The sequence below is a fragment of the Harmonia axyridis genome, chromosome 6 (assembly GCF_914767665.1).
Source record: "Harmonia axyridis chromosome 6, icHarAxyr1.1, whole genome shotgun sequence".
Classification (NCBI taxonomy): Eukaryota; Metazoa; Arthropoda; class Insecta; order Coleoptera; family Coccinellidae; genus Harmonia; species Harmonia axyridis.
In genome coordinates, this window is record NC_059506.1 from 36,926,738 (window position 1) to 36,949,931 (window position 23,194).

General features: G+C 36.1%; 5 protein-coding genes across 7 annotated transcripts; 2 read left to right on the forward strand and 3 right to left on the reverse strand.

Annotated features, from left to right (window-relative positions):
• Positions 1 to 148: 148 nt before the first annotated feature.
• Positions 149 to 1,156, reverse strand: LOC123682778. The gene is made up of 4 exons (XM_045621558.1): positions 898 to 1,156; positions 564 to 757; positions 396 to 506; positions 149 to 337 (listed from the first exon to the last, which is right to left on the reverse strand). Exons 1-4 carry the CDS (start codon positions 1,021 to 1,023, stop codon positions 151 to 153), a joined length of 618 nt encoding a protein of 205 aa, XP_045477514.1. The 5' UTR covers positions 1,024 to 1,156; the 3' UTR covers positions 149 to 150.
• Positions 1,157 to 1,164: 8 nt separating this feature from the next.
• Positions 1,165 to 1,994, forward strand: LOC123682777. The gene is made up of 4 exons (XM_045621557.1): positions 1,165 to 1,319; positions 1,384 to 1,574; positions 1,628 to 1,738; positions 1,811 to 1,994. The coding sequence occupies exons 1-4, from the start codon at positions 1,191 to 1,193 to the stop codon at positions 1,974 to 1,976; spliced, it is 597 nt and encodes a 198-aa protein (XP_045477513.1). The 5' UTR covers positions 1,165 to 1,190; the 3' UTR covers positions 1,977 to 1,994.
• On the reverse strand, positions 1,995 to 2,949 carry LOC123682779. The gene is made up of 4 exons (XM_045621559.1): positions 2,675 to 2,949; positions 2,360 to 2,535; positions 2,197 to 2,307; positions 1,995 to 2,143 (listed from the first exon to the last, which is right to left on the reverse strand). Exons 1-4 carry the CDS (start codon positions 2,822 to 2,824, stop codon positions 2,029 to 2,031), a joined length of 552 nt encoding a protein of 183 aa, XP_045477515.1. The 5' UTR covers positions 2,825 to 2,949; the 3' UTR covers positions 1,995 to 2,028.
• A 69-nt stretch (positions 2,950 to 3,018) lies between these two features.
• On the reverse strand, positions 3,019 to 6,378 carry LOC123682776 (centrosomal protein of 120 kDa-like). The gene is made up of 8 exons (XM_045621556.1): positions 6,142 to 6,378; positions 5,748 to 6,086; positions 5,202 to 5,530; positions 4,788 to 5,144; positions 4,134 to 4,681; positions 3,729 to 4,084; positions 3,429 to 3,629; positions 3,019 to 3,319 (listed from the first exon to the last, which is right to left on the reverse strand). The coding sequence occupies exons 1-8, from the start codon at positions 6,257 to 6,259 to the stop codon at positions 3,066 to 3,068; spliced, it is 2,502 nt and encodes an 833-aa protein (XP_045477512.1). The 5' UTR covers positions 6,260 to 6,378; the 3' UTR covers positions 3,019 to 3,065.
• Positions 6,379 to 7,038: 660 nt separating this feature from the next.
• LOC123683477 (transcriptional regulator ATRX homolog) lies at positions 7,039 to 23,072 on the forward strand. Of its 3 annotated transcripts, none has more exons than XM_045622556.1 (26): positions 7,062 to 7,471; positions 7,531 to 7,626; positions 7,762 to 7,881; positions 8,016 to 8,950; positions 9,023 to 9,083; positions 9,516 to 9,795; positions 10,392 to 10,596; positions 10,660 to 10,802; positions 11,464 to 11,800; positions 11,863 to 12,077; positions 13,139 to 13,228; positions 13,326 to 13,419; positions 13,477 to 13,569; positions 13,628 to 13,861; positions 14,453 to 14,613; positions 16,110 to 16,264; positions 16,323 to 16,460; positions 16,588 to 16,763; positions 17,966 to 18,196; positions 18,649 to 18,830; positions 18,931 to 19,116; positions 20,104 to 20,275; positions 20,335 to 20,656; positions 21,680 to 21,821; positions 21,955 to 22,622; positions 22,977 to 23,072. In XM_045622556.1, exons 1-26 carry the CDS (start codon positions 7,150 to 7,152, stop codon positions 22,997 to 22,999), a joined length of 5,781 nt encoding a protein of 1,926 aa, XP_045478512.1. In that variant the 5' UTR covers positions 7,062 to 7,149; the 3' UTR covers positions 23,000 to 23,072. The 3 variants fall into 3 exon arrangements, with proteins under 3 accessions (XP_045478510.1, XP_045478512.1, XP_045478511.1); XM_045622555.1 differs by having other exon boundaries at positions 8,016 to 8,734; positions 8,771 to 9,083; XM_045622554.1 differs by having other exon boundaries at positions 7,039 to 7,471; positions 8,016 to 9,083.
• The last annotated feature ends 122 nt before the right edge of the window (positions 23,073 to 23,194 follow it).

Below are 23,194 nucleotides of genomic sequence, written 5' to 3' on the forward strand. Positions count from 1 at the left end.
TGGTTAGTTTAAGTGTCAATTTACTCTAGTGCCATCTGGGAAAACAATCCTAAATGATTGAAAGAGGGTTATATTTCATTCTTCAAAAGAAAAAAAAATCCTAAGCTGTAGAATGGTTTCTTTTGAGAAATAATAACGAAAACATATCTTTCATCTCATATATTCAAGCAAATTTTCAACACTATTTCTACCGGTTAGTACATCGATCAAAGAAAAATGACATTTCGGATATTTTTCGACACAGAAAGGAATATTCATCTCTTCTCCTATTTTCTGAGCTTGATGGTAGATCAAATCTTCTTTCGACTCGTATTCTACATTTCTTAAAGATGTGTACCTGGAATTTCAAATAATAATTGAAATATTAAAACTATACCTACAAGAGTTTAACATACTCGAAAAATATTTTCAGAAGTTCTCTTTCCATTGTTTTATCGGCTGATCCAAATATTGAAGAGAATTCGCAAATGGCTCTCAAAATACAGTCTCTACCATGGTAGCCCATGCTGAAATCGAAGATTTATTGAAATTTTGGTAAATATTGACAGCACATCGACACTTACTGATAAAACAATTTTTCCATTCTGCTAAACAAACCACGTTTCTCTCTCCTAAGTAACTTTTCTTCAGGGGTTTGTTCCATGTCCATTTTCATTTCTTCTTTTATTTCTAGAGGGTAGTTTATACCCCAATTCACAGCTTCTGTAAAAATAGATCCTGGAGTGACACCCATCTGGTAAGTCAAACATATTTGTACCTGGAAATTAGAATTTTGGAAATATCTAGTGTCGTGTGTGCGCCCTTTAGAAGTTTTCACATGTATGGCAAACTATATATTATTGAATGATCTAGAACACTAGAATTTTACGAAGCTCAGCTAATTTATTTCATTCTTACCGAAAGTGTAGCTCCCTTTGGAAAAGATATATACAGTTTTTTTCGTTTCTTTTCAGTTACCGCACTTTCTGTCACCACAGCCAACAGAATAAATACAACCAAGAAAAATCCAAGCTCAAAATTCATTCTAATTTCTTTACACGAGAAACAGTTACTGCTATTGTCATGATCATGGAAACAACAGAAATTAACACCTTCTGTTGGAACAAAATTTACCAATGTTTACTGAACGGTATTTTTGTGAGCGCCATCATGATATTCTTCACATACCTTGGCTTCATTTGATCAAAAACATGATTCACTATATGGTCTTGATTTCTTTTCTATTTTTTTCAAATTTTGATGCAATCAAAACACAAGATGAGGTTTCTTTAAGAAGGAGCAAAAGGTTTGCTGCATTTCCTGAAGGTGCCTCTTTATCGGTGAGAAACAATTTCAAAATCGATCTTTCTATGAGAAATTATCAAGTATTAAATATATTTTTAGGTAGCTTTCTGTATGACTCAACAAGTTATCATACCAGCTGGTAGTATTTTCACTGAAGGAGTAAATTGGGGAATCAGTTATCAACTTCCAAATAAAACAACATACTTAGATAACATCAAAAAGAAGTCCCACATAATAAAAAGAAGCGAAAGGAGAAGTATCTATGAGAGCATAGAACAGATCATAGAAAAGTGAGTTGGATAAACTACGTCATTCACAGAATGTGCACAGATTATTTTTTCAGTTTTGGGTTCAATGGAAGGTCTTGTATAATGCGAGCTTTGTGTGAAGCTCCTAAAAAGATGAATCTCGAGAACAGTAGTATTTCCGAGAAGATCATAGATTCACTATTTAGGTAAGGTTCAGTTAACCTAAAATTATGTTTCTCGGTGTTCCCATAGAGCTGTCATTTTTATCTTCTTCTCAGATTCCCTTTACAACCTATAGAAGACCATGAACCAGAAGAACATCGTGATTATCATTCAGCTGCTAAGTTTGGAGAAGAAAATCGATGTGAATCTTTCTATAAAGAATGTCCATTTCCTTTGTTAGATGTCAGCTTAGGAGTACTCAATGGTTATTTTACTACTTGATCAAATAAAAACAAAATGAAGGATTTTCGACTTTTATTCAATTTTATATAATTTATGGATAATCAAAAGTTTCGAGCCTCAAAATTTTCCTCAGTATTTCAGAAAAAGGGGGTAGAATGCAATCTTGCAACTCTTCAGAAGCACAGCTTTCAGAACCTAAGAATTCTCTGGAATATCATCATAAGTTAAAAAAAAAATTGACTGCATTTTGGTTGCTTACCTAAACAAAGTTCCTACAATTCTAGACATTATGGATTTGTTCCTGTATCCTACAATAGATTCTGCTTCACAAATCATTCTCTTCACACAAGATTCACCGTTGATCCCCAATCTAGAATACGAAATAACTAGATCGAAAACCTGACAAAACCCAAATTATTCACCTGTTGAGCATTCTAATCCATTTTGCTTTCAATTCGACACTTCTGCCATATCTAAATTTGTGTTTTATGGGTCTGTCAGTAGCAGAGGGTAGTTTGAAAGGTATGTCGCATTCCAAAAGACTCATATAGCCTTTAGGTTTCCGCACCATGACTGCTTTCACAAAAGAAAACGTGAACTGGAAAATGCAAATGATAAAGGCTATAAAATTCCTAAGAAAACTTGTATGAATCTATGTTACAGCAACTATAGAATTGAAGAAAGAATTTATGTACATGGCGTCCACAGAAATTTAAAAAAGTAGGGGCCTAACTTACTATTACTGTGCTCCCTTCTGGAAATTGCAGATATCTTCTTTTTCTAAGCAGAATATTACGATCTTTTCGAAGTATTGTTTTATGTTCTAAACCATAAACATTGAGGATGTAAGTAAGATACGATAACACGAAGAGGTACTTTAAAAACATATCGGTTGCTTGACCTTACCTTAATGTTAGTTATTACAGTTGCCGTCAGCAAATACCGTTATGGCTATATTTACCAAACTATTTAGTGCACTCTAGGAACCCAAACGAAAATTCGACAAATATGCCAACGTAAAAACTAGACTGCACAAACATAACTGGTAAAATTAAAGCAAAAATGAATGAAGAAAGTCCACAAGGTTGTAAATCATGTATATTTGTCTGAACTCCTTTTAAATACCATTCAAAAACCACTGTAAGTTAAATCATTATCTCTAGAACTCCTGAAGCCTTCATAAAGAAGACTCTCATCCTGATTGTCATCAACGTAAGAATCAAGGCTAAGGTTGGTGAGTTCCTCTTTGCTCTGTTTGAGTTCAGCTTGCAGGTGCTTGTAGTCCTTGGTCCTCAATTCGTGTACTTCTTCGAAAGCCTTCTTCCATTGGGTCTTAAAGAATCCTTTTGCCGTTTGTGCCTCTTCAAATTTCTCTTCCAAACCTGGAAAACCCTTGATAGCACATCATCTTCATTTTTTTGATGAGAATAAATTTATGTAAATATATTGAATAGAATGAATTTGAAATAGAAACTCTGCGTTAAATTATACCTCTAAGCTCTTGTAGTAAATTCGTAGTCTGTTCTTTGGTCAAAGCTGACTTTTGATGTGCTCTCAGTTGTTCACTTTGTTGCATCACCACATCTCTCAAGGCCTGATTGTCGATCTCCAATTTATTAATCACCACCATAAGAAGTTCTGGGTCGTATTTGGAATATTTCGAGTTCACCTTGTCCTTGATACTGTTCAAAACTGCAAATTTTAGCAAGGTTAGGTTAGAAGCCTTTCCGAATATCTACAACAACACTCAACACTCTCAGAGAAGAGTGTAGATAATGTGTGATAACTTGCCACTCATTGGTAAGGCGTTCCGCTTCTTCTTCATCAGCTTATCAGTCTTCAAACTGTCGCACTTCTCCTGCAACACCTTCTGGAGCTCCTTGCACTTCTCCATCTGCTGTTTCATGGTTTCTTCCGCCTTTTCTCGTCTCTCGTTTAGCTCCTTCTGCAGCTTCTCCTTCTCTTCCTTCTCCATATCGAACATCTTGTCCCTAAAGGCGTCTTTCTCCGATTTCTTCCAGTTCTCCAGGTCCATGATCTCTTTGATGGTTATCTCTTCCCCGATTACTGGCGGTAAGAGATCCAAAGGACCCTTGTCGGTTTCCATCTCCAAGAGTTCTTCGGTTAAGGTCATAACCACTTCGAACCTGTGGAGGATAGAGGTGAAAAATGAATCTGTTGAGATTGACTCATCACCTGGCACATTCTTCATCTTTGTTTTTCCATCTCAAGCTACCCTGGTAGGTGTGCAGTAGCAAGTCTTCATCTTCGAACAGCTTGCCTTTCTTCTTCTGCCAGAATATTCCACTGTTTATGAAGTGTTCTTCTGTTAAGTTCTTCTCTTCAGCGTCCACCAAACTACACTTAGGCTGCCATATGTGCAACAGCCCACCCAAAGAATCCTCAGTCGCTATATAGAATATCCTGCATTTGTTGCAAGCCTCGTTGGAAGGCTTTGGATTACAGAGGTAGCTAGAAGCTTTTGGATGCGTGATTTTCAAACTGACATCAACTTTTGATTCGATCTGCACCGACAAGTCCTTCAGAGCTATCTCTAAGCTGTACTTCTTGTAGGGTGACGTGTTATGGCATGGTTTTGGCGGGTTTGGTTGTACTGCAGTACGCATCAGAGGCTCTGGTTGGTTCGGTATGCTCTTTTTTGGCGATTGTATAGTTGGGGACTTTGTCGGAGGAAGGGAAGTTGCTTCAGGCTTTAGTTTCTTCCTTGGTGATGCTTCCAGTACCTATAATTAACTTCTACCTGATGGGGAATTATTGGAAATAATAGGCTAAGAGCAAAAAGAAGTGAAAGTTCGTTAAAACTGAAGAGTGTCTCATCAAACCACTCACTTGATCTCCACTGGCCTTCTCGATGGTGGACACCTTCTTGTCCTGGTCTCTAGGCTTGACGTTGACGTCATCTCCAGAAGGCTTGCTGGAATCCCTTGCGTCCATCGTCACACTTGACTGGACCTCGATGTATGGCCTTGCTTCGCCATTGCAAGGCACTATGCCATTCTGGGATGGAAATTTGAAATAGCACAGCTCCTCACACTCCAGGACCTCATCAGCGTCGTCAGAGAGCATCAGTTTGTTCAGCTCGACGTTCGTAACGCCCAGTTTCTCGTTGCCGCAACAGAAGCTGATGAGGATCTTCTGGGTCTTGAAGAAATCCAACAGGGTCTCCTTGTTCGACAGCAGTCTCACCTGGAAAGGTCTCCGAATCATTCGATGGTGTTCCCCACGGATCTGTTAGATACCTACCACAATCTTCTCGTTCATCTCGATCACGTCGTTCAAAGTCTTCTCGAACGGTTTGGTCTTGATGACGATGCCGAAGATCTTGAAGCAGATGTAGAACTTTTGCTTGGTCCTGCCAAATACCAGTATCTCGGGTAGGAGGAGATCCAAGTTGGCCGATGCCCGAACTAGAAGGTTTAAGGAGAACTTGTCACTGGCCGGCCTGCCTACCTTGATGAAACCGTCCTCCAGGTACTTCACTGGGGTGTTGATGTTTTCTGAAGAGGTGTGTGAGCTGGACAACTCAGTGGAACCGTCGCTTTCTTCTTCGGAGATGTAAGGCATCACCGTTACTAGTACGGAGTAAGTTTAGGTCTTAGCGTATGTGAGAAATCATTTCGTTTGTTTTGTACCAAAGTATTTGATATACTTCACTCAATAAGTCCCGAGATTTACCAGTAAAAACACATTGTTCCTTAAAAATTTAAGATAGGTACTAACGCATTGCCACCTGTGGGGCAGACCCAAGACTTACTGAGTGACGTGGTAGGTTAGGTTAGGTTACTATACCTGTTTCATCCGAGTTGAAATTGGGTCTATTATGAATTGCATGCTCCTGGATCGACAAAGAAATGGAAAGCTCAGGTTGGCAACACTTTTTATCGTGCACGCCGATGAACTTTTGCCATATTAAAGGAGCATTTTCTTGTGCAGCGACCACTTTGGCGCTTCTGAGGCTAAGAAGAGCGAAACCCACACGATCCTTGCGTTTTTGTGAGTTCAGACTTAGGCATTCAATGCGTAATGGCTGATTAGTGCTGCGAATCTTCCTCAGATCTTTTTTTTCAATTTCCCACACCAGTTCAGTGTTGAAAGACGGACATTCGCTTGGTTCTACAGTATCTGACTCTGTGGGTATAGAAAAAGAGGATAGTTTTTATTAAAAATGTTGTCCGGTACTTACCAAGAATTCTTCCGTTGAAATTTGCTGACACATAGAGAGGATTTTTTATGAAGCCCATACCTTTACCTTCTTCGATCGTTAGGACAACATTTACATACCTGCCTCGGAGCTGATTCATTTTATGAAATCATTCAATAAAATTATGAATAGTTCAGTAAAATCGAAAATAATGAAAAATATAATGACGGATGTCAGATTGAAACAAATCGGTCATCTATAATCCTACTTTCATGAATTTAATTAGTGTTACGAATGCTTCTGCAACTTCTGAATTTTAATTGTGATAGAAGCTTACTAACAGATTTATTTCAAGTTGTTTCATTTCAAACTGAATTTAAAATTATTATCTTCGAAGAATACGAACATTACGTGTAAAAATAACAATATTATAACCCACAAATCTAATTGTTTTATTTCAACGATGAAATAAGGCCTAAACTTATCTATATAAAGCAATAACATACTCTATGCTTACGGGATTCCCCCTCACAAACCACAAAATATATCTCTTAAGAGATATGTTCTGTGTGGCCAACTCAAGAAATAAACGAACACAGATTAGAGAAATATAAGAAATTTCAAGAAATAAAGTTAGTTTATTATGAATTTTAGAAATCTTTGTTGTGATATAAAATTAACAAACCTTTAGCATCACATTCAAACGACAGCACCGAATTGGATAATTCTTTTTTATTGTTGTTAATTCCTACGGAAAAGAAAAAAAAGGCTTTCCTTTTTCTTCCGATCGAGCGAATATAGAGAAAAATTTTACATTTCGAAGGATGTATTTTGGGTTGCCTGACAGACCGTGCGGAGCCGGGGCAGGCAGGTAGTAAAGGATAAAAAAAAGAAGTAAATCTACTCTACATGTGTTCTGTGATAGTTTGATAGTTAACCAAACTTAAATTCAAGATAATAAAAATAAAAACCTTATCAGTCAACAGTGTCAGTGAACATTGTAAATAATATATTTTTAGTATTTTGTGATGAGAACATTGGAATATCATTATGCCATCAAATGAAACTAATAATGAAATTATAGATTGGCTAGTATTTTTATCCTCAGAACTCAAAAGGAAATGCGAATCTTTATCCCATTCCTCAGATGATGAAATGTTGATAAAAAAAAATCTCTCCAAATTATGTGAAAAATCACAAAATAATTTGGAGGCATTCAGAGATTATCTTCGTGTTGGCAAGAAATTGACCTTTTCTATCAATCTACTGAATATTCTTGGAGAAGAAAGATGTAAAGCCTTGACTATTGATGATATAGACAAATTCGAGAAAGAACTAAGAAATTTCATCAATAACTACTGGTTAGAATCAAGTAAGTTTGATGATTCTGTATTTATTCGTTATGTAGTGATATATTTTAATCATTTGCAGATGACCCTGTGTATAAAAATCTTTCCGAAATATTCAATATTTTATCGGATAAAAGTGACACAGTTTCTGTAGACAATTTGAGCACAACTAAAGATAGTAAGAACTTTCATTTCAATTTATATCCAATCAAACTCATGTACTTCTATACCTCAATAGAGTTATTCGGATAAATTTGATTCTCAACTTACTCTCAGTTTTCAGTTCAGTATACTTGTAAGGAACTTGTTTCAGATTTGGATTCAAATGGTAATAAAAATGTGTCCGAAAATATAAATCCCCAGAATGGATTGTATGTGTCTCTTGATCAAACACTTAATGGTGAAGCAAATTCAAGCGATAAAACAAACACTGGTAATTCATAAAATACTAATTAAAATTTTAGAAAGCTCTAAACTGAATGTGTAAGATTTAGAGATTAAAACTTGGTTTCCAGCAAATAATTCAACAAAAATATGTTTCAATAATTCTTAATTGTTTCAAAACAGGTTCACATAACAATATCTCGAAACTTCCCGATGAAATACAAAATTCGTCCGAAAATCTACATGCTCCTAAAGAAAAAGAAGATGATGCAAGTGACACTCATAATCCCGAAGTAGGACAAAAAGAAGTAAACAATCCAAGTGAAGAACATACAACATCTATAGAAATTAATGCTGAAAATTCTCAGAGGGCTTCAGAGCAGCTAAACATCGAGAATGATGGTCATTTCAAAGAAAAATCTGTTTCAGAAAACACTCAAGAAATTTTTCAAGAAGACCAATCTGATAAACAGAGTAAAAATAATGCAGATGAAGATCACTCAAATTCTGCTCATACTCAAGAAGAAAAAACTTCAAGTGAACAGGTCAGCACTCAAGGAGAAAAAACTCCAAGTGAACAGGTCAGTACTCAAGGGGAAAAAATTCCAAGTGAGCAGGTCAGCACTCAAGGAGAAAAAACTCCAGGTGACCAGGTCAGTACTGGAGAGAAAATTACAATTGAACAGGTCAGCACTCAAGGAGAAAGAACTCCAAGTGAACAGGTCTGCACTCAAGGAGAAAAAACTCTAAGTGAACAGGTTGGCACTCAAGGAGACAAAACTCCAAGTGAACAGGTCGGCACTCCAGAAGAAAAAACTCCAAGTGAACAGGTCAGTACCCAAGGAGAAAAAATTCTAAGTGAACAAGTCAGCACTGAAGGAGAAAAAACTCCAAGTGAACAGGTTGCCACTCAAGGAGAAAAAACTCCAAGTGAACAGGTCAGTACCCAAGGAGAAAAAATTTTAAGTGAACAAGCCAGCACTGAAAGTGAAAAAACTCCAAGTGAACAGGTCGGTACCCAAATGGAAAAAATTCCAAGTGAGCAAGTAAGCACTGAAGGAGAACAAAATCCAAGTGAACAGGTCGGCACTCAAGGAGAAAAAACTTCAAGTGAACAGGTCAGTACCCAAGGTGAAAAAATTCCAAGTGAACAAGTCAGCACTGAAGGAGAAAATACTCCAAGTGAACAGGTCAGCACTCAAGAATCTGTCATGGGACCAGGAATCCAAGAACATTCAATAATTTCCAATGGTAAATAACTCTTTGGTGTTGTATGTGTAAACAATGAGAAAAGCCCTGATTGGGTATTTTTGCTCTCTTGTTAAATTTTTTACATGAATCTAGCATGCTAATTTTAACACAATGTCATTTTTTGCTTTTGCAGAACAATTTTCTCGGAGAAAATAAATGTAAATGCTGTGTTATTTTTTCCTGTGTGAAAAGTACATAGCAGAATTTTTAGATACGTCACTTTACCAATCAACATCATATTATTCACCCAAAATTTTAGTAAAATATGTTGAAATTAATTCTGAGAGTGGGACCCAATCATTTGGGACAGATACTGGCTCAAAATTTGAAAATTACAAAAAATAGTAATAAACAAGCGAGCAAAACTTAACTTATGACAAAATTCCGATTCTTTACCAACTTTGATAATTTGAAGTACTTCTAAATTTTCAGATAACAGCAATATGGCGAAAGGCGAGTTTTTATCATTTCTAGGGTTAAACAAAATTTCCAACTATGAAAGCTTTCGCAATATGAGGGATGAGCTTCTGATGATGATTTCCGAAGAGGACTGCCAAAACGACAATACCCATTCAGAAAAGTTATTGGAAGAAAGCGATGATTCCAAAGAGGACAGTATAATGGACGAAGATAGTTATGACCCTACCGCTGTGTCTGCAGCTCTAAAGGAACTGGATGAAGACTCCTTCTTTGAGACTTCTTCAGAATCTGAGTAAGATAAAACATGAGCTTGTCTTCTTTGTAACTGGTTTACCAATAGAAATGATACAATTTGAAATGATGATGGCAACACTGTATATTATTTTTGACATTTCTTATGTCATGTATCAATTGTCAGTAGGTTATGCCGATAGTGATCATTTGTGAATACGGAGAAAAATTTTAAGAAGAATATCAATTCTTTGTTTCTGCTTGTCTCAAAGAATAATTTATGTTGTTTTTAAATTCTATCGTCACTATTGATAAACCCAATATTCAGATATTTTCCTTGTTTTATGAGGGTTCTATCGAATACATAAAAGCGTGATTTTTGGTTTTAGTCCTTTATTTTCAATCTTATTTCATATATATTTTTTAGTTTTCAATCTTATAGAAGGCTAGACGGCAGATTTTTAAATCCCCCCTGCGATACAGGAATACGTCTACTATTTTCTAAAAAAAAAATATCAACAAATACCATTATTTTTGGATTGTTTAATACTGTCATCTAGCCTATTGCCTAAATCCTTCGTTCTAACAATTAATATTTCTTACCATTGAATTTTAAACAAAGAGCTGAATTAAATTGGATATTTTGTGCGTTTGTAGGGTAGATTTATCGGCCTCTGAATGGGAAACATTTCTTTCTGATGGGGACTCTGGCGTTAACAGGAAGGAAAAACCCATGTCGAATGAACCTAATACTTCCATTTCTGCTTTTGTGCCAAAAAAATGTAACGTAAATCTAGTGAGAGATAATTTAGAAAAGATCCAAAAAGAATTGAACGGTTCTGAAGTATCCAGACGGAGTTCTGTAAGTGATGCTGCAAACAAAATTGGGAATAGTGAAATAGAACTAATAAATATTTGTCAACAGATAGAAGATCTAGATGATAAAAACGGTAGTATTGGATTTGAACTAAAGGATTGTTCAGTGAGGTTAGAACCCTTAAATGCAAGCAAAGAAAATTCTGAACTAGGTACCGAAGATCCAGCTAATGAAGATGCTATAATTGACAGGTTGGTTTTTCAGACAAAACAGAAAAGAACATTTTTATTAATTGTATCTAATAGGCTATTTGGTGAATTTTTCGAATCCTATCAAATTATCCAGTAATGTTTATTTGATAGCATAAAAGGAAGATATTCCCAAGTAGTGTAAATAACAATTAAAAAAGGCAAATTGAAAGATGCCGACAAAACGTAGTTTTACGTAACATGGTTAGAATTCAATGTTGTTTGAAATGCCTTAAATTTGAATGATCGTCCTTTATGGGAAATGATTCTGTTAAAACTCGCAAAATGACTAATAAATTCAGAAAATGTCAAAGTTCGCCGCAAAAAAACGAAAATGCAATAACATTTACGTCATAATATGTTTAAACTTTTTCTTCACATTAAATAATTTATCTTCTTTGTCAAATTGAAGTATATCATTCTTGAAAGTAATATTTGAGGATGTCAATAAAGACGACACGATTTTTAATACTGTCAAATTCAAAGTAGCCACTGTTGTGGTTGAAGAAGAAGAATACTGTCAAATAGCCTATTGACTACAAAGCCTATTTGATCTTGTTAATCAAAATTTATAGTATTGCCAGTAATCTTTTTTTTATTAGCTACGAAAACAGTTATACTACGTCAAAAAATTTGTCAATTAATTCTTTTGTAAATGTGTTAGATTATGTCGGTTCCCCAACTTTGAAAATAATAATAAGAGGAAAAGAGATGAAGAAAAAGAACATAAACGGAAAATAAAAAGGAAAAGAAGACGCTCCATGGAACTACCTGGTTCAGAAACAACCGATCTATCCGATTACGACTCTGTATCTGAAGATGATATAAAAAAGGAGGTAGTATTACAGTATGAGAACGACTTACCCCTCGATCCCAATGCCTTACTTATGGAGATAGTGTGCCATACAATTCATGACAGCGACAGTGATTCTTCGACTATTGTATCGAGCGAAGACGAAAACGAAGAAAATCAACAAAGGAAAAAAGTCGACAACAAAACGGTAATTCGAAAAACTTCAATTTCAAAGCAAATTTTTAATCATCTAATTTTTTTTTTGTCAAGGTTCCACAAAGAGAAGAAAGTGAAACAGAAAAAACAAAACAAAACCCTTTGATAGATGATCCGCTTCTCCGATGTAATTTAAATTTACCCTTGGATAAAAAACAAGGAAACACAAATAGAGCTAAGAGGAGGCGGATTAGTTTAGAACAATTAACAGAGACAAGTAAAAGATTGAAGAGTAAACTCAGAAGCAAATACTTAGATCCAGATTGCAGGTAAATGAAAACATATATCAGTTTCATGATCAATATTTCCAATCAATTTCATGAGTAACTGGCCAATTGAAAAGTCCCCGGTCTACCATAGTAAAACACATTGTTTTGGCAAAATTTGATTTTATTATTCAACATAGTTGCCCTTCGAGGGCTATACAGCGATTATAGCGACCTTCCAACTTTTCGATACCATTTTTGTAGTACGATTTGTCTTTCGCTTCAAAATAGACCTCAGTTTCGGCGATTACTTCTTCATTGACGCTAAATTTCTTTCCAGCGAGCATTCTTTTGAGGTCTGAGATCAGAAAAAAGTCGCTGGGGGCCAAATCTGGCGAATACGGTGGATGCAGAAGCAATTCATGCAATTTTGCTTTGTTTTCATTGATTTGTGACACGGCGTATTGTCTTGATGAAACAGCACCTTTTTTTTCTTCAAATGGGGCTCTTTTTTAACGATTTCATCCTTTAAACGATCCAATAACGCTATATAATAATCGCTGTTGATGGTCTGACCCTTTTGGAGGTAATCAATGAATATTATACCTTGCACATCCCATAATACTGATGCCATAACCTTGCCAGCTGATTCTTGTGTTTTTCCTCGCTTTTGATTCAGTTCATCGTGTGCAGTCTACTCAGAACTTTTTTAATTTTTTCGTTGGTAACAGCTTCTTTTGGGCGTCCACTGCGTTCGCCGTCTTCGATGCTCATTTCACCACGTTTAAACTCAGCATACCAATCAAAGATGGTTGATTTTCCTGGTGCAGACCCCGGAAACTTTTCATCAAGCCAAGATTTTGCTTCAACTGTATTTTTTCCATCTTTTTCCAAATAACAAAAGTAGCTACACTCACAACGCAATATCTCACAAACTAATGGACGGGTTGCTGTCAAATTTTGACAGGTATCGTTTGAAGGTTGGTACTAACTAAAAATCATATGGATTTAATACTAGCACCGCCATCTATGCATCAGACCGGGAATTTTTCAATTGGCCTAATACATGAATTGTAAATTTCAAAATCAACATCAATCAATTGTTAATTGTGCTTATTTCACAGTGATTCATATTCGTCGGATGATTTTGAAGACAGAGTAAAAGAAAAAAAAGATAACAAAGATCAATCGAAAGAAGACTGCGATATAGAATTGTAAGTTAAAATTTTTTTAAGTAAAACATACTCCCCTCATAATTCTATTCTTTAAAGATCAAAAACAGACGATAGAATTGAATTATGTTTATTTCAGCGTCAGTTGTACTATGAATAAGGATATAATTAATATAGATTCTGATGATGAAGAAGAAGACAAACAAACTACAAGCCGAAAAAAAATTTTACCTGTAAGTCATCTTGAACAGCTTTAGTATTTCGAAATAATTTGTTTTACTTTTCAAAAGGTGCTATCTACCAGAGAACTAACAGAAAGGACTCGAAAAGCAGCAGAGGAAGAAAAAGAAAGAGTTGCCAGACTTGAAGAACAGAAACATTTGGTTAGTTGAAACTTTCATCTATTTAAGCAATTTTCATCCAGCTAAAAATCTGTTTCAGAGAAGTTCCCAAGAATCGGAAGCCTCACAAGTGGATTCAATCATTCTGGATTCATCTCCGGATGGTTCTAAAGTTGTTGTCGATCCCAATTTGTCGAAAAAGCTTTTTTCGCATCAAATAGAAGGCATTAAGTTTATGTGGGATGCCTGTTACCTGAGTATAGGCAGTATGGATACCTTTGATGGAACTGGTTGCATATTGGCTCATAATATGGGTCTAGGAAAAACTTTGCAGGTTAGTTTAGGTTAGGTTACTAATTGTCATATCAATTTATCGTGTGAAAACTTAATAATAAAAGCATGATTCAGTAAGTGAGTACGTTTCGTGCACCAAAAAAAGATTATGGTCAACATAATCTTCCATCTGAGCTTACAATTGGTGAGATAGTGAAAAAATTCGAAGATATTGGATCTGTTACTGATGTCATAAGGCTCATACATCATCGAAATGCACATTCTGTTGCTGTAACTGAAGGCTTTGAAGAAGATCCAAATGTATCCATTGCTCGGCACGCACGACATTTGGGCCTCTCTTAAGGCACGATGTGCCTTTTTTGTATGTGGATCCATCAGTTTTCACAAAAACTAAATACAGCTGACCAAGGAATATGTAGAACATATGCTGATTGTGTGCTGCAGCAACAATGAATGCCTATTTTTTTTTGTGGGGTTATGCAAAGGATCGTACCTCAAACTTTTGACGATCAAAGAACCAACATCCGTCAAGTTATTGGCCAAAATGATATTCTAAATGAAAGTTTTTTTTACATTTACTTTCGTAACCACAAAATGGATAATCATTTACTCTAATGCGAATTTTTTTCAGGTCGTTGCTTTAGTACATACTTTGTTCAATCATCCTGCCACAAATACCCAACACGTACTTATAGTATGCCCTCTGTCAACTGTTCCTGGATGGAAAAGAGAATTCTTGAATGCTCTCAATATTGTCCAAACCAAGAAAGATATAAAGATAACTGCTTTAGAGTGAGTATAATATACCTCTAGTTTTTTTTCTCTTCAAACTGTCCTGATTTAACAGAGTTGGAAAATTGTGGGCTTTCTCATAAAGCCCTTCATCTTTGTCTGGTTTAATTCCAGTGTGATCTATTGCTGGTAATTATGAAGTTCGTTCTTGAGCAAATTTTCAGCAGTTACTTTCTTATCGATTTCACACTGTCTGCGAGTACAGTATATTCTAGGCCTAACCTAACCTTAAAGTGAATTTGGCTCTTGTCCGTTTTGTAATTCCGAAAAATTGATTAAATTGATCTATTATCCAAAATTCTGGCAAAGAATAACTTTTTCACTGCAGAACAAAACAAATTGAGCATAGGTAACATATTTTTAGGTTACAACCTTATTTTGATTTTTATCGTTGAACTATGCATGCTCGGAGATATTTGAGAGTCCAAGAGAGATTGGAAACTTGTTTCTTGCAGCTGTAAGAACGAACCTATGAACGATTGGTGTGTTTCTCTTTTCTAAACCTGTTGAACAATCTGGCCGTTAAAGCTTTCAGAATTAACGGGTGTTTTTTTTCGAGGTATAAAACTTTTAGTTGGCATTACTGTTCAAGATGGCGACCGATTTAACAGCTGTCAAGTGATTTATTTCAGTTTGGTTTGGCAATTCATCATGAATAGACCCACGCCTGAAAAACTCTTGCAAATAGTGCAATTTTATTTCGAAAATAATGGTTCTTTGCGGAATACGTATCGCGCACTACGTTCATTTTATCTTGTTTAGCGATGAAGCGCACTTCTGGTTGAATGGCTACGTCAACAAACAAAACTGTCGCATTTGCAGTGAAGCTAATCCTCAAGTGTATGTCGGAACACCGTTACATCCAGAAAAACTGACTGTTTGGTGCGCTTTATGGGCTGGTGGAATCATTGGTCCATACTTCTTCAAAAACGATGATGGCCAGAACGTTACAGTCAATGGTGATCGGTATAGAGCCATGATTAATAACTTTTTCATTCCTGAATTGAACAACCATGATGTCAGGGAGCTGTGGTTCCAACAAGACGGCGCAACATGTCACACAGCTCTTGCCACAATCGATTTATTGAAAGACACGTTTGGTGACCGCCTAATTTCACGACCTGTGAATTGGCCTCCAAGATTTTGTGATTTAACACCGCTAGACTACTTTCTGTGGGACTATGTAAAGTCATTGGTCTAGGCGGATAAGCCACAAACCCTTGACCATTTGGAAGACAACATTCGCCGTGTTATCGCCGATATACGGCCACAAATGTTGGAAATAGTCATCGAAAATTGGACATCCAGATTGGACTACATCCGAGCCAGCCGTGGCGGTCATATGCCAGAAATCATATTTAAAATGTAATGCCACAAGATTATCTTGCGGATAAATAAAATTCATGTCAATCGAATAATCCATCGTTGTTTTATTGCAATTTAAAGTTCTATAGCTCTAAAAAAAACACCCTTTATATTGTGATTCGTTATTTCAGGAGTCAATATGACCCGTATACAAAGTGTTCTCTGGTGATAAAATGGAGAAAAAGCAAGGGAGTCCTCATCCTGGGTTACGAAGCTTTTACCAAATTAACAAAGGATAACAAGTTATTCGATGGCGTTTCCATGAAAGAGGCACTGGTAGACCCAGGCAAGTCACCTTGTTTCTGTACTTTTTTTTTTGTGTCTAACTTTTTATTTAACTTCAGGGCCCGACTTGGTGGTTTGTGATGAAGGCCATCTTTTGAAAAATGGGAAAGCTTTGCGGACAATGGCCCTCATGGATATAAGAACGAAACGAAGAATCGCACTGACAGGAACACCGCTGCAAAACAATCTGAACGAATGTAAGGTTATAATCTGAATTATTTGGGATCTTCTGTTTAAAAAATGTTATGCATCATTTTCGATGGAATTTTTTTTGTCCCACATTTTTTCCTGCTTAAGAAGTTGATTGGCATATTTGTTTTACAGATTACTACATGGTTCAGTTTGTAAAACCAAATCTACTAGGAAATAAGCTTGAATTCAAGAGGCAGTTCGTTAATCCTATAATGAACGGACAGTACGAAGATTCTCGAGAGCACGATATAACGTTGATGAAGAAAAGGACACATGTCTTGAATAGGCTCTTGAAGAATACAATACAGGTAAACATTTCCATATTGCTATCTCAAAAAACACCGGAAATCGATTAATGAAAATAATTCAATAATTTATTTTCATTATAATTTTTTTTATTTATAACATTTTCATTTATTTGTTCATTTCTTCGTTTTAGTCATCATTAAAAGTTTATTTTGACAAAAAAACTGTTGAATCAATAATTAAAGCAAATTTTTTTGTATATAACACTCTATTGTTTATAAAGGGTGTTTTTTTTAGAGCTATAGAACTTTAAATTGCAATATTATCCGCAAGATAATCTTGTGGCATTACATTTTAAATATGATTTCTGGCATATGATGTAGTCCAATTTGAACGTCCAATTTTCGATGACTTTTTCCAACATTTGTGGCCGTATATCGGCAATAACACGGCGAATGTTGTCTTCCAAATGGTCAAGGGTTTGTGGCTTATCCGCATAGACCAATGACTTTACATAGCCCCACAGAAAGTAGTCTAGAGGTGTTAAATCACGAGATCTTGGAGGCCAATTCACAGGTCCAAAACGTGAAATTAGGCGGTCACCAAACGTGTCTTTCAATAAATCGATTGTGACACAAGCTGTGTGACATATTGCGCCGTCTTGTTGGAACCACAGCTCCTGGACGTCATGGTTGTTCAATTCAGGAATGAAAAAGTTAGTAATCATGGCTCTATACCGATCACCATTGACTGTAACGTTCTGGCCATCATCGTTTTTGAAGAAACGGACCAATGATTCCACCAGCCCATAAAGCGCACCAAACAATCAGTTTTTCTGGATGTAACGGTGTTTCAACATACACTTGAGGATTAGCTTTACTCCAAATGCGGCAGTTTATTTGTTGACGTAGCCATTCAACCAGAAGTGCGCTTCATCGCTAATGGACGTAGTGCGCGATACGTATTCCGCACAGAACCATTATTTTCGAAATAAAATTGCACTGTTTGCAAGCGTTGTTCAGGCGTGAGTCTATTCATGATGAATTGCCAAACCAAACTGAGAATAAATCACTTGACAGCTGTTAAATCGGTCGCCATCTTGAACAGTAATGCCAACTTAGAGTTATATACTTCGAAAAAACACCCGTTATATACAAGTTACGTCATTGCAACTGCATTTGAATGATTTGAGAGCGATTTTCAATCGAAAAATTTGTTAGATATCGTATTAAATTAAATGCAATTTTCCAATTGATTATCACAGAGGTACGAAGCGACAGAATTACATAAACACCTGGAGGCTATGAAGGATTATGTCCTATTTATCCAACTTCATCCAGTACAGGAGAAACTTTATAGGAAGTATATTGAAGCAATAAAAAAGAAGGATATGGAAGACGGTTTAAAAACATACAGCAGCACATTCTTTGTCCATTATCAGTTATTGAAATATATCTGTTCCCATCCCCAATTACTTCAAACAATGGAAAGCCAGGTAGGTTGACAGCTATTTTACAGAAGAATTTTATTTCTCTAATTCTGTAAGAAATCCGCTCATTCTACCTTGTAGATTTTAGAATAAAATCGTGCTAGATTATCTCAATTTCACACAGATTTCAAGGGTATATTTAATCATTATAGGTTGGTATTCTGAACTCTCCTGTCACGGATTTATCTACTATCTGTCAAACTTGGGATAAAGAAAACAGTTCTGCCAACCAATATTTTTCACTTAACGATATTTATGGATATATTCCATCAATTTCAATAAAAATTCGGTAAATTAGAGAAAATAATGTATAATACATGTACAGAAGGCTCATTCTAACATTAGTTCATTCAAAAATTTTGAACTTGTGTAAAAAATATCAATACTTTCTGCACTTGTATTGTATATAACCATTTTAAATAGCATGGCTCCTTCAATAATAGTATAACTAATTTTAGAAAGGTAACGAGCATAAAGAAGTCATCAGCCAAGAACCAGAAGTTCACGAAGCAGAAGGGCTGCCTCGAGAATGGTGGAAAGATGATTGTCCGAATGAGATCGTAACTAATTTAGAATTCGGAACTAAACTCCAAGTTATGATGGGTATCATCGAAGAAGCTGAGAAAATTGGGGAAAAAGTGTAAGTATTAGTCCAAAATGTTGTCACACTTTGTTTGTTTATGTCTATTTCTGGGCTGAACTTCAGTTTTTCATCTTTTATCGTGGATATTTTGTTGCAGCCTGATTTTCACCAGCAGTTTGGTGGAATTGAGCAGTGTAGAATACTTTTTGCGATTGAAGGGTACTCCGCAATGTTCTTGTTGGAAAGCCAAAAGAGATTACTTCAGGATGGATGGCACAATATCACCTTCGATTCGAACAGAAATGTGTGATATGTTCAACGATGAGAATAACAAAACTTTAAGGTTAGTCTTGCTTGTTGTAACGGGTGTTTTTTTTCGAGGTATATAACTTTAAGTTGGCATTACTGTTCAAGATGGCGACCGATTTAACAGCTGTCAAGTGATTTATTCTCAAGTTTGGTTTGGCAATTCATCATGAATAGACTCACGCCTGAACAACGCTTGCAAATAGTGCAATTTTATTTCTAAAATAATGGTTCTGTGCGGAATGCGTATCGCGCACTACGTCCATTTTATTTTGTTTAGCGATGAAGCGCACTTCTGGTTGAATGGCTACGTCAACAAACAAAACCGCCGCATTTGGAGTGAAGCTAATCCTCAAGAGTATGTCGAAACACCGTTACATCCAGAAAAACTTACTGTTTGGTGCGCTTTATGGGCTGGTGGAATCATTGGTCCGTACTTCTTCAAAAACGATGATGGCCAGAACGTTACAGTCAATGGTGATCGGTCTAGAGCCATGATTACTAACTTTTTCATTCGTGAATTGAACAACCATGATGTCCAGGAGCTGTGGTTCCAACAAGACGGCGCAACATGTCACACAGCTCGTGCCTCAATCGATTTATTGAAAGACACGTTTGGTGACCGCCTAATTCCACGTTTTGGACCTGTAAATTGGCCTCCAAGATCTTGTGATTTAACACCGCTAGACTACTTTCTGTGGGGCTATGTAAAGTCATTGGTCTATGCGGATAAGCCACAAACCCTTGACCATTTGGAAGACAACATTCGGCGTGTTATTGCCGATATACGGCCACGAATGTTGGAAAAAGTCATCGAAAATTGGATGTCCAGATTAGACTACATCCGAGCCAGCCGTGGCGGTCATATGCCAGAAAATGCCACAAGATTATCTTGCGGATAAATAAAATTCATATCAATCGAATAATCCATCATTGTTTTATTGCAATTTAAAGTTCTATAGCTCTAGAAAAACACACTTTATTTTTTCCTTAAAGTATAGACTCGATCTCAAATAACTTTCAGGGTCTTTTTGATGTCTCACAAAGTAGGCGGTTTGGGTTTGAATTTGGTGGCGGCCAATAGAGTCATACTTTTGGGTGCCAACTTCAATCCTTGCCTAGACACGCAGAGTATATACAGGGCGTATAGGTTTGGTCAAAAGAAACCGGTATACATATATAGACTGCTCTCGATGGTGAGTTTCAATAATTCGGTAAGTTTCCAATACTTGACTTCAAGAGACGAATTTTTCAGGGCACCATGGAGGAAAAAATGTACCATAGGTGCGTCACCAAGCTGGCCATCGCGTCTAGAGTTGTGGATAAGCGTCAAATCGCCAGGCATTATAAAAATTTAGACTTGGAGGATCTTTATAACATCGAAATAAATCTGGCACTTCAGAGAACCACGCCGGCCAAACCAGACGACGACATTTTGTCCTCTATTTTGCTCAAATTCGATTGCGTGTACAAGTATCATCAGCACCAGAAACTGTTGGAAAATCGACCCGACGAAGAATTGAACGAAGAGGATAAGAAGAAGGCATGGGAGGAGTTCGTAGGGATGAACGAAAAAGGTAGGATTGTTTATTTTCGAGGAGAAATATGTACAGACTTGCGATAAAATTTTTAACACTAAACTGTACAAGAAAACACACTGGAATTTGTTTTTAAATTCATACCTCTACCGCTAGGGGGCATAATAGCTATTGTCGAGTAGAAAAATGAATTTTACTAGAAAATGTCGCATATGAAGTTGAAGAAAAATTATTATCACTGTTATCCTTGTAAAATTCTCTATCTTTTTGAATTATCACTTTCGATTTTACGACATCAAATAAGGGTAGGTGAAAGGGAGAAATCTGACTGATTGAAACGCCTGTAACTTCAGTTTGGCTCGACATTTTTGAGCAAATTAGATCTCGTCTAAGAGATAATATCTTGTTGATTGAGGACAAAATATACTCATAATAAATTTGTTTTTGGTGCTTTCGATAGGGGCGCTAAGTCAGAAGTTCATTGTTTTGTTCATTTTACTTCAAAATTTTAAATGTAATGATAGGATTTTCTTAACAGAAATAGAAATTCCATCAAATTTGCATGAAAAAACCTTCAGGTCGCAAAGCGATAGTTTCAGGCGTTCTGAAGTTATGGTCGAAAGAAGATATTCTTCAAGTGATGCACGGCGAAAAACCAAATTGTGTCTTTAGATTCTGACAAAAACAGAAATCCCATCAAATTTGTATGAAAAACCCAAAAGGTCGCAAAGCGATAGCTTCAGGCGTTCTGGAGTTATGGCCGAAAAAAGATATTCTTCAAACTGATGCACTGAAAAACTAAATTGTGTCTTCTTTCGGCCATAACTCCAGAACCCCTGAAGCTATCGCTATGCGACTTTTTGGTTTTTTATACAAATTTGATGAGATTTCTGTTTTTGTCAGAATCCAAAGACACAATTTGGTTTTTCGCCGTGCATCACTTGAAGAAATATCTTCTTCATTTTTTACCGCAAGTCTACGATGAGTGGATCCTGAGATAAAGCCGCTTACCTCGCTTATTTGCCCACCCTGTACAGACTTTGTTACTATGTCATTTTTCAGAAAATGGAACAGTCAAGACGCCAACAGAAACCAAAATAAATGAAATAATTCGCAGTAAGTGGAATCAGATAAATATGCCTCCGGCTCTGAAGCCTATATCGCAGTTGACCAATCCAGCTTGGAAGGTTAACCCAATTTCAAAGTAGGTACCTTTTGTTAATCCTGTAATTACATTTCGTGTCTATACATACCATATAGAACAAAATCTTCCAGAAATATCACACTTTAACAAAATCTGAACAGGCTTCTTTGACGGTTTGTATTCTATTTTCTAGGGAGATACCAAAAACAATCGATATTTCGAAGAGCAATCTAATACAAACAACTTTAATCCAAAGTGGCCTCACTCAGCCTACTGTTAGGGTGTCCACTCCGATCAAAAGTTGTAGAGCTCCAGTTAATAATAATCTTCTTCCACCAAAGATGATTCCAATAAAACAGAAACTTCTAGAAGCTAGTATCCAATCGAAAGCCAATTGTGTCCGTGAAAATGTAAAAACACCTATGAATTCTACACCCCCAGTTGAAAACAAAAAAAATAACCCAAACACCACTTTGAGCACGAACAAAAAGCAAAACAATAAAGGCTTCGTACATAAATCTTCGGCCATCGGTCCCAATCCATTTATTATGAAAAAAGGTAATTTGGCTAAACAGATAAAAAGAAACTGGAGGTGGCATTCCTCAGAGGATTTCCAAAGTCCATCTTGTTCGCAATGGACCCATTCTAGCGGGAGTAACAATTCAAAAGTGCCAAAGGTTCAACAATCTAGGAATTCTAGCGTTGACGATGATTGTTTTATAGTTATTGACGAATCTGAAGAGAGCTCACAACCCTCAGTTGCTTCAGGTAGAGATGAATTTAAAACACAGCTTGATAAGTTGCAGTACAAAGAACTGACCATAACTCAGAGAGCACCCCAAAAAAACCAAGGGAATCCAAGTAAGTTAAACAGTACGCAATGACAGATGGTAGTTCATTTGACTCGAAGTACTTAACCCTACCGATATTAAAGCAATGAACTACCATCTGTAGCAATCATTCATTGGTTGAATTGTTTGAATTACCATCTGGAGCGATCATTCATTGGTTGAATTATTTGAACTACCATCTGAAACGATCATTCATTGGTTAAATTCTTTTCCTTATTTTATTCCCGACCTTAGAGTATTACTCTATGTTCCTGACCTATCAAAGCTTGTAAAACAACACGCTAGTTGTTTTATGTATGTTTTATTTGTTGATGCTAGTTACTCATTTTTATCAGTCTATTTATTTTGTTTTTTTTTCTTTCAGCTGTGATCGACATAACTGATTAATATTCAAATTAAATAAGATTGAGTGTTCATAAGTTCACAATTATCATTAGGCAAATAAAGATATTATATATAATTATTATATTATTTGGATGTAATATTTTTTTTCAAGTATTCAATATTAAATATGAAAATAATATTATTATTAAAAACAAAAAAAAAGAGAAAAGAAAAATAAAACAAATAATTTATTTGTTG

Coding starts and splice junctions, on each gene's coding strand:
- LOC123682778 (XM_045621558.1), bottom strand. CDS start 1,023: ATGAATTTTGAGCTTGGATTTTTCTTGGTTGTATTTATTCTGTTGGCT. Junction 758..897: donor CAAAGGGAGCTACACTTTCG/GTAAGAATGAAA, acceptor TCTAATTTCCAG/GTACAAATATGTTTGACTTA. Junction 507..563: donor ATGGAAAAATTGTTTTATCA/GTAAGTGTCGAT, acceptor CTTCGATTTCAG/CATGGGCTACCATGGTAGAG.
- LOC123682777 (XM_045621557.1), top strand. CDS start 1,191: ATGATTCACTATATGGTCTTGATTTCTTTTCTATTTTTTTCAAATTTT. Junction 1,320..1,383: donor CTGAAGGTGCCTCTTTATCG/GTGAGAAACAAT, acceptor ATATATTTTTAG/GTAGCTTTCTGTATGACTCA. Junction 1,739..1,810: donor ATCATAGATTCACTATTTAG/GTAAGGTTCAGT, acceptor TCTTCTTCTCAG/ATTCCCTTTACAACCTATAG.
- LOC123682779 (XM_045621559.1), bottom strand. CDS start 2,824: ATGTTTTTAAAGTACCTCTTCGTGTTATCGTATCTTACTTACATCCTC. Junction 2,308..2,359: donor TGGATTAGAATGCTCAACAG/GTGAATAATTTG, acceptor TTCGTATTCTAG/ATTGGGGATCAACGGTGAAT. Junction 2,144..2,196: donor ATTGTAGGAACTTTGTTTAG/GTAAGCAACCAA, acceptor ATGATATTCCAG/AGAATTCTTAGGTTCTGAAA.
- LOC123682776 (XM_045621556.1), bottom strand. CDS start 6,259: ATGAATCAGCTCCGAGGCAGGTATGTAAATGTTGTCCTAACGATCGAA. Junction 4,085..4,133: donor AAAGATGAAGAATGTGCCAG/GTGATGAGTCAA, acceptor TATCCTCCACAG/GTTCGAAGTGGTTATGACCT. Junction 3,630..3,728: donor GAACGCCTTACCAATGAGTG/GCAAGTTATCAC, acceptor TAAAATTTGCAG/TTTTGAACAGTATCAAGGAC.
- LOC123683477 (XM_045622554.1), top strand. CDS start 7,150: ATGCCATCAAATGAAACTAATAATGAAATTATAGATTGGCTAGTATTT. Junction 9,796..10,391: donor GAGACTTCTTCAGAATCTGA/GTAAGATAAAAC, acceptor GTGCGTTTGTAG/GGTAGATTTATCGGCCTCTG. Junction 20,657..21,679: donor CGTAGGGATGAACGAAAAAG/GTAGGATTGTTT, acceptor GTCATTTTTCAG/AAAATGGAACAGTCAAGACG.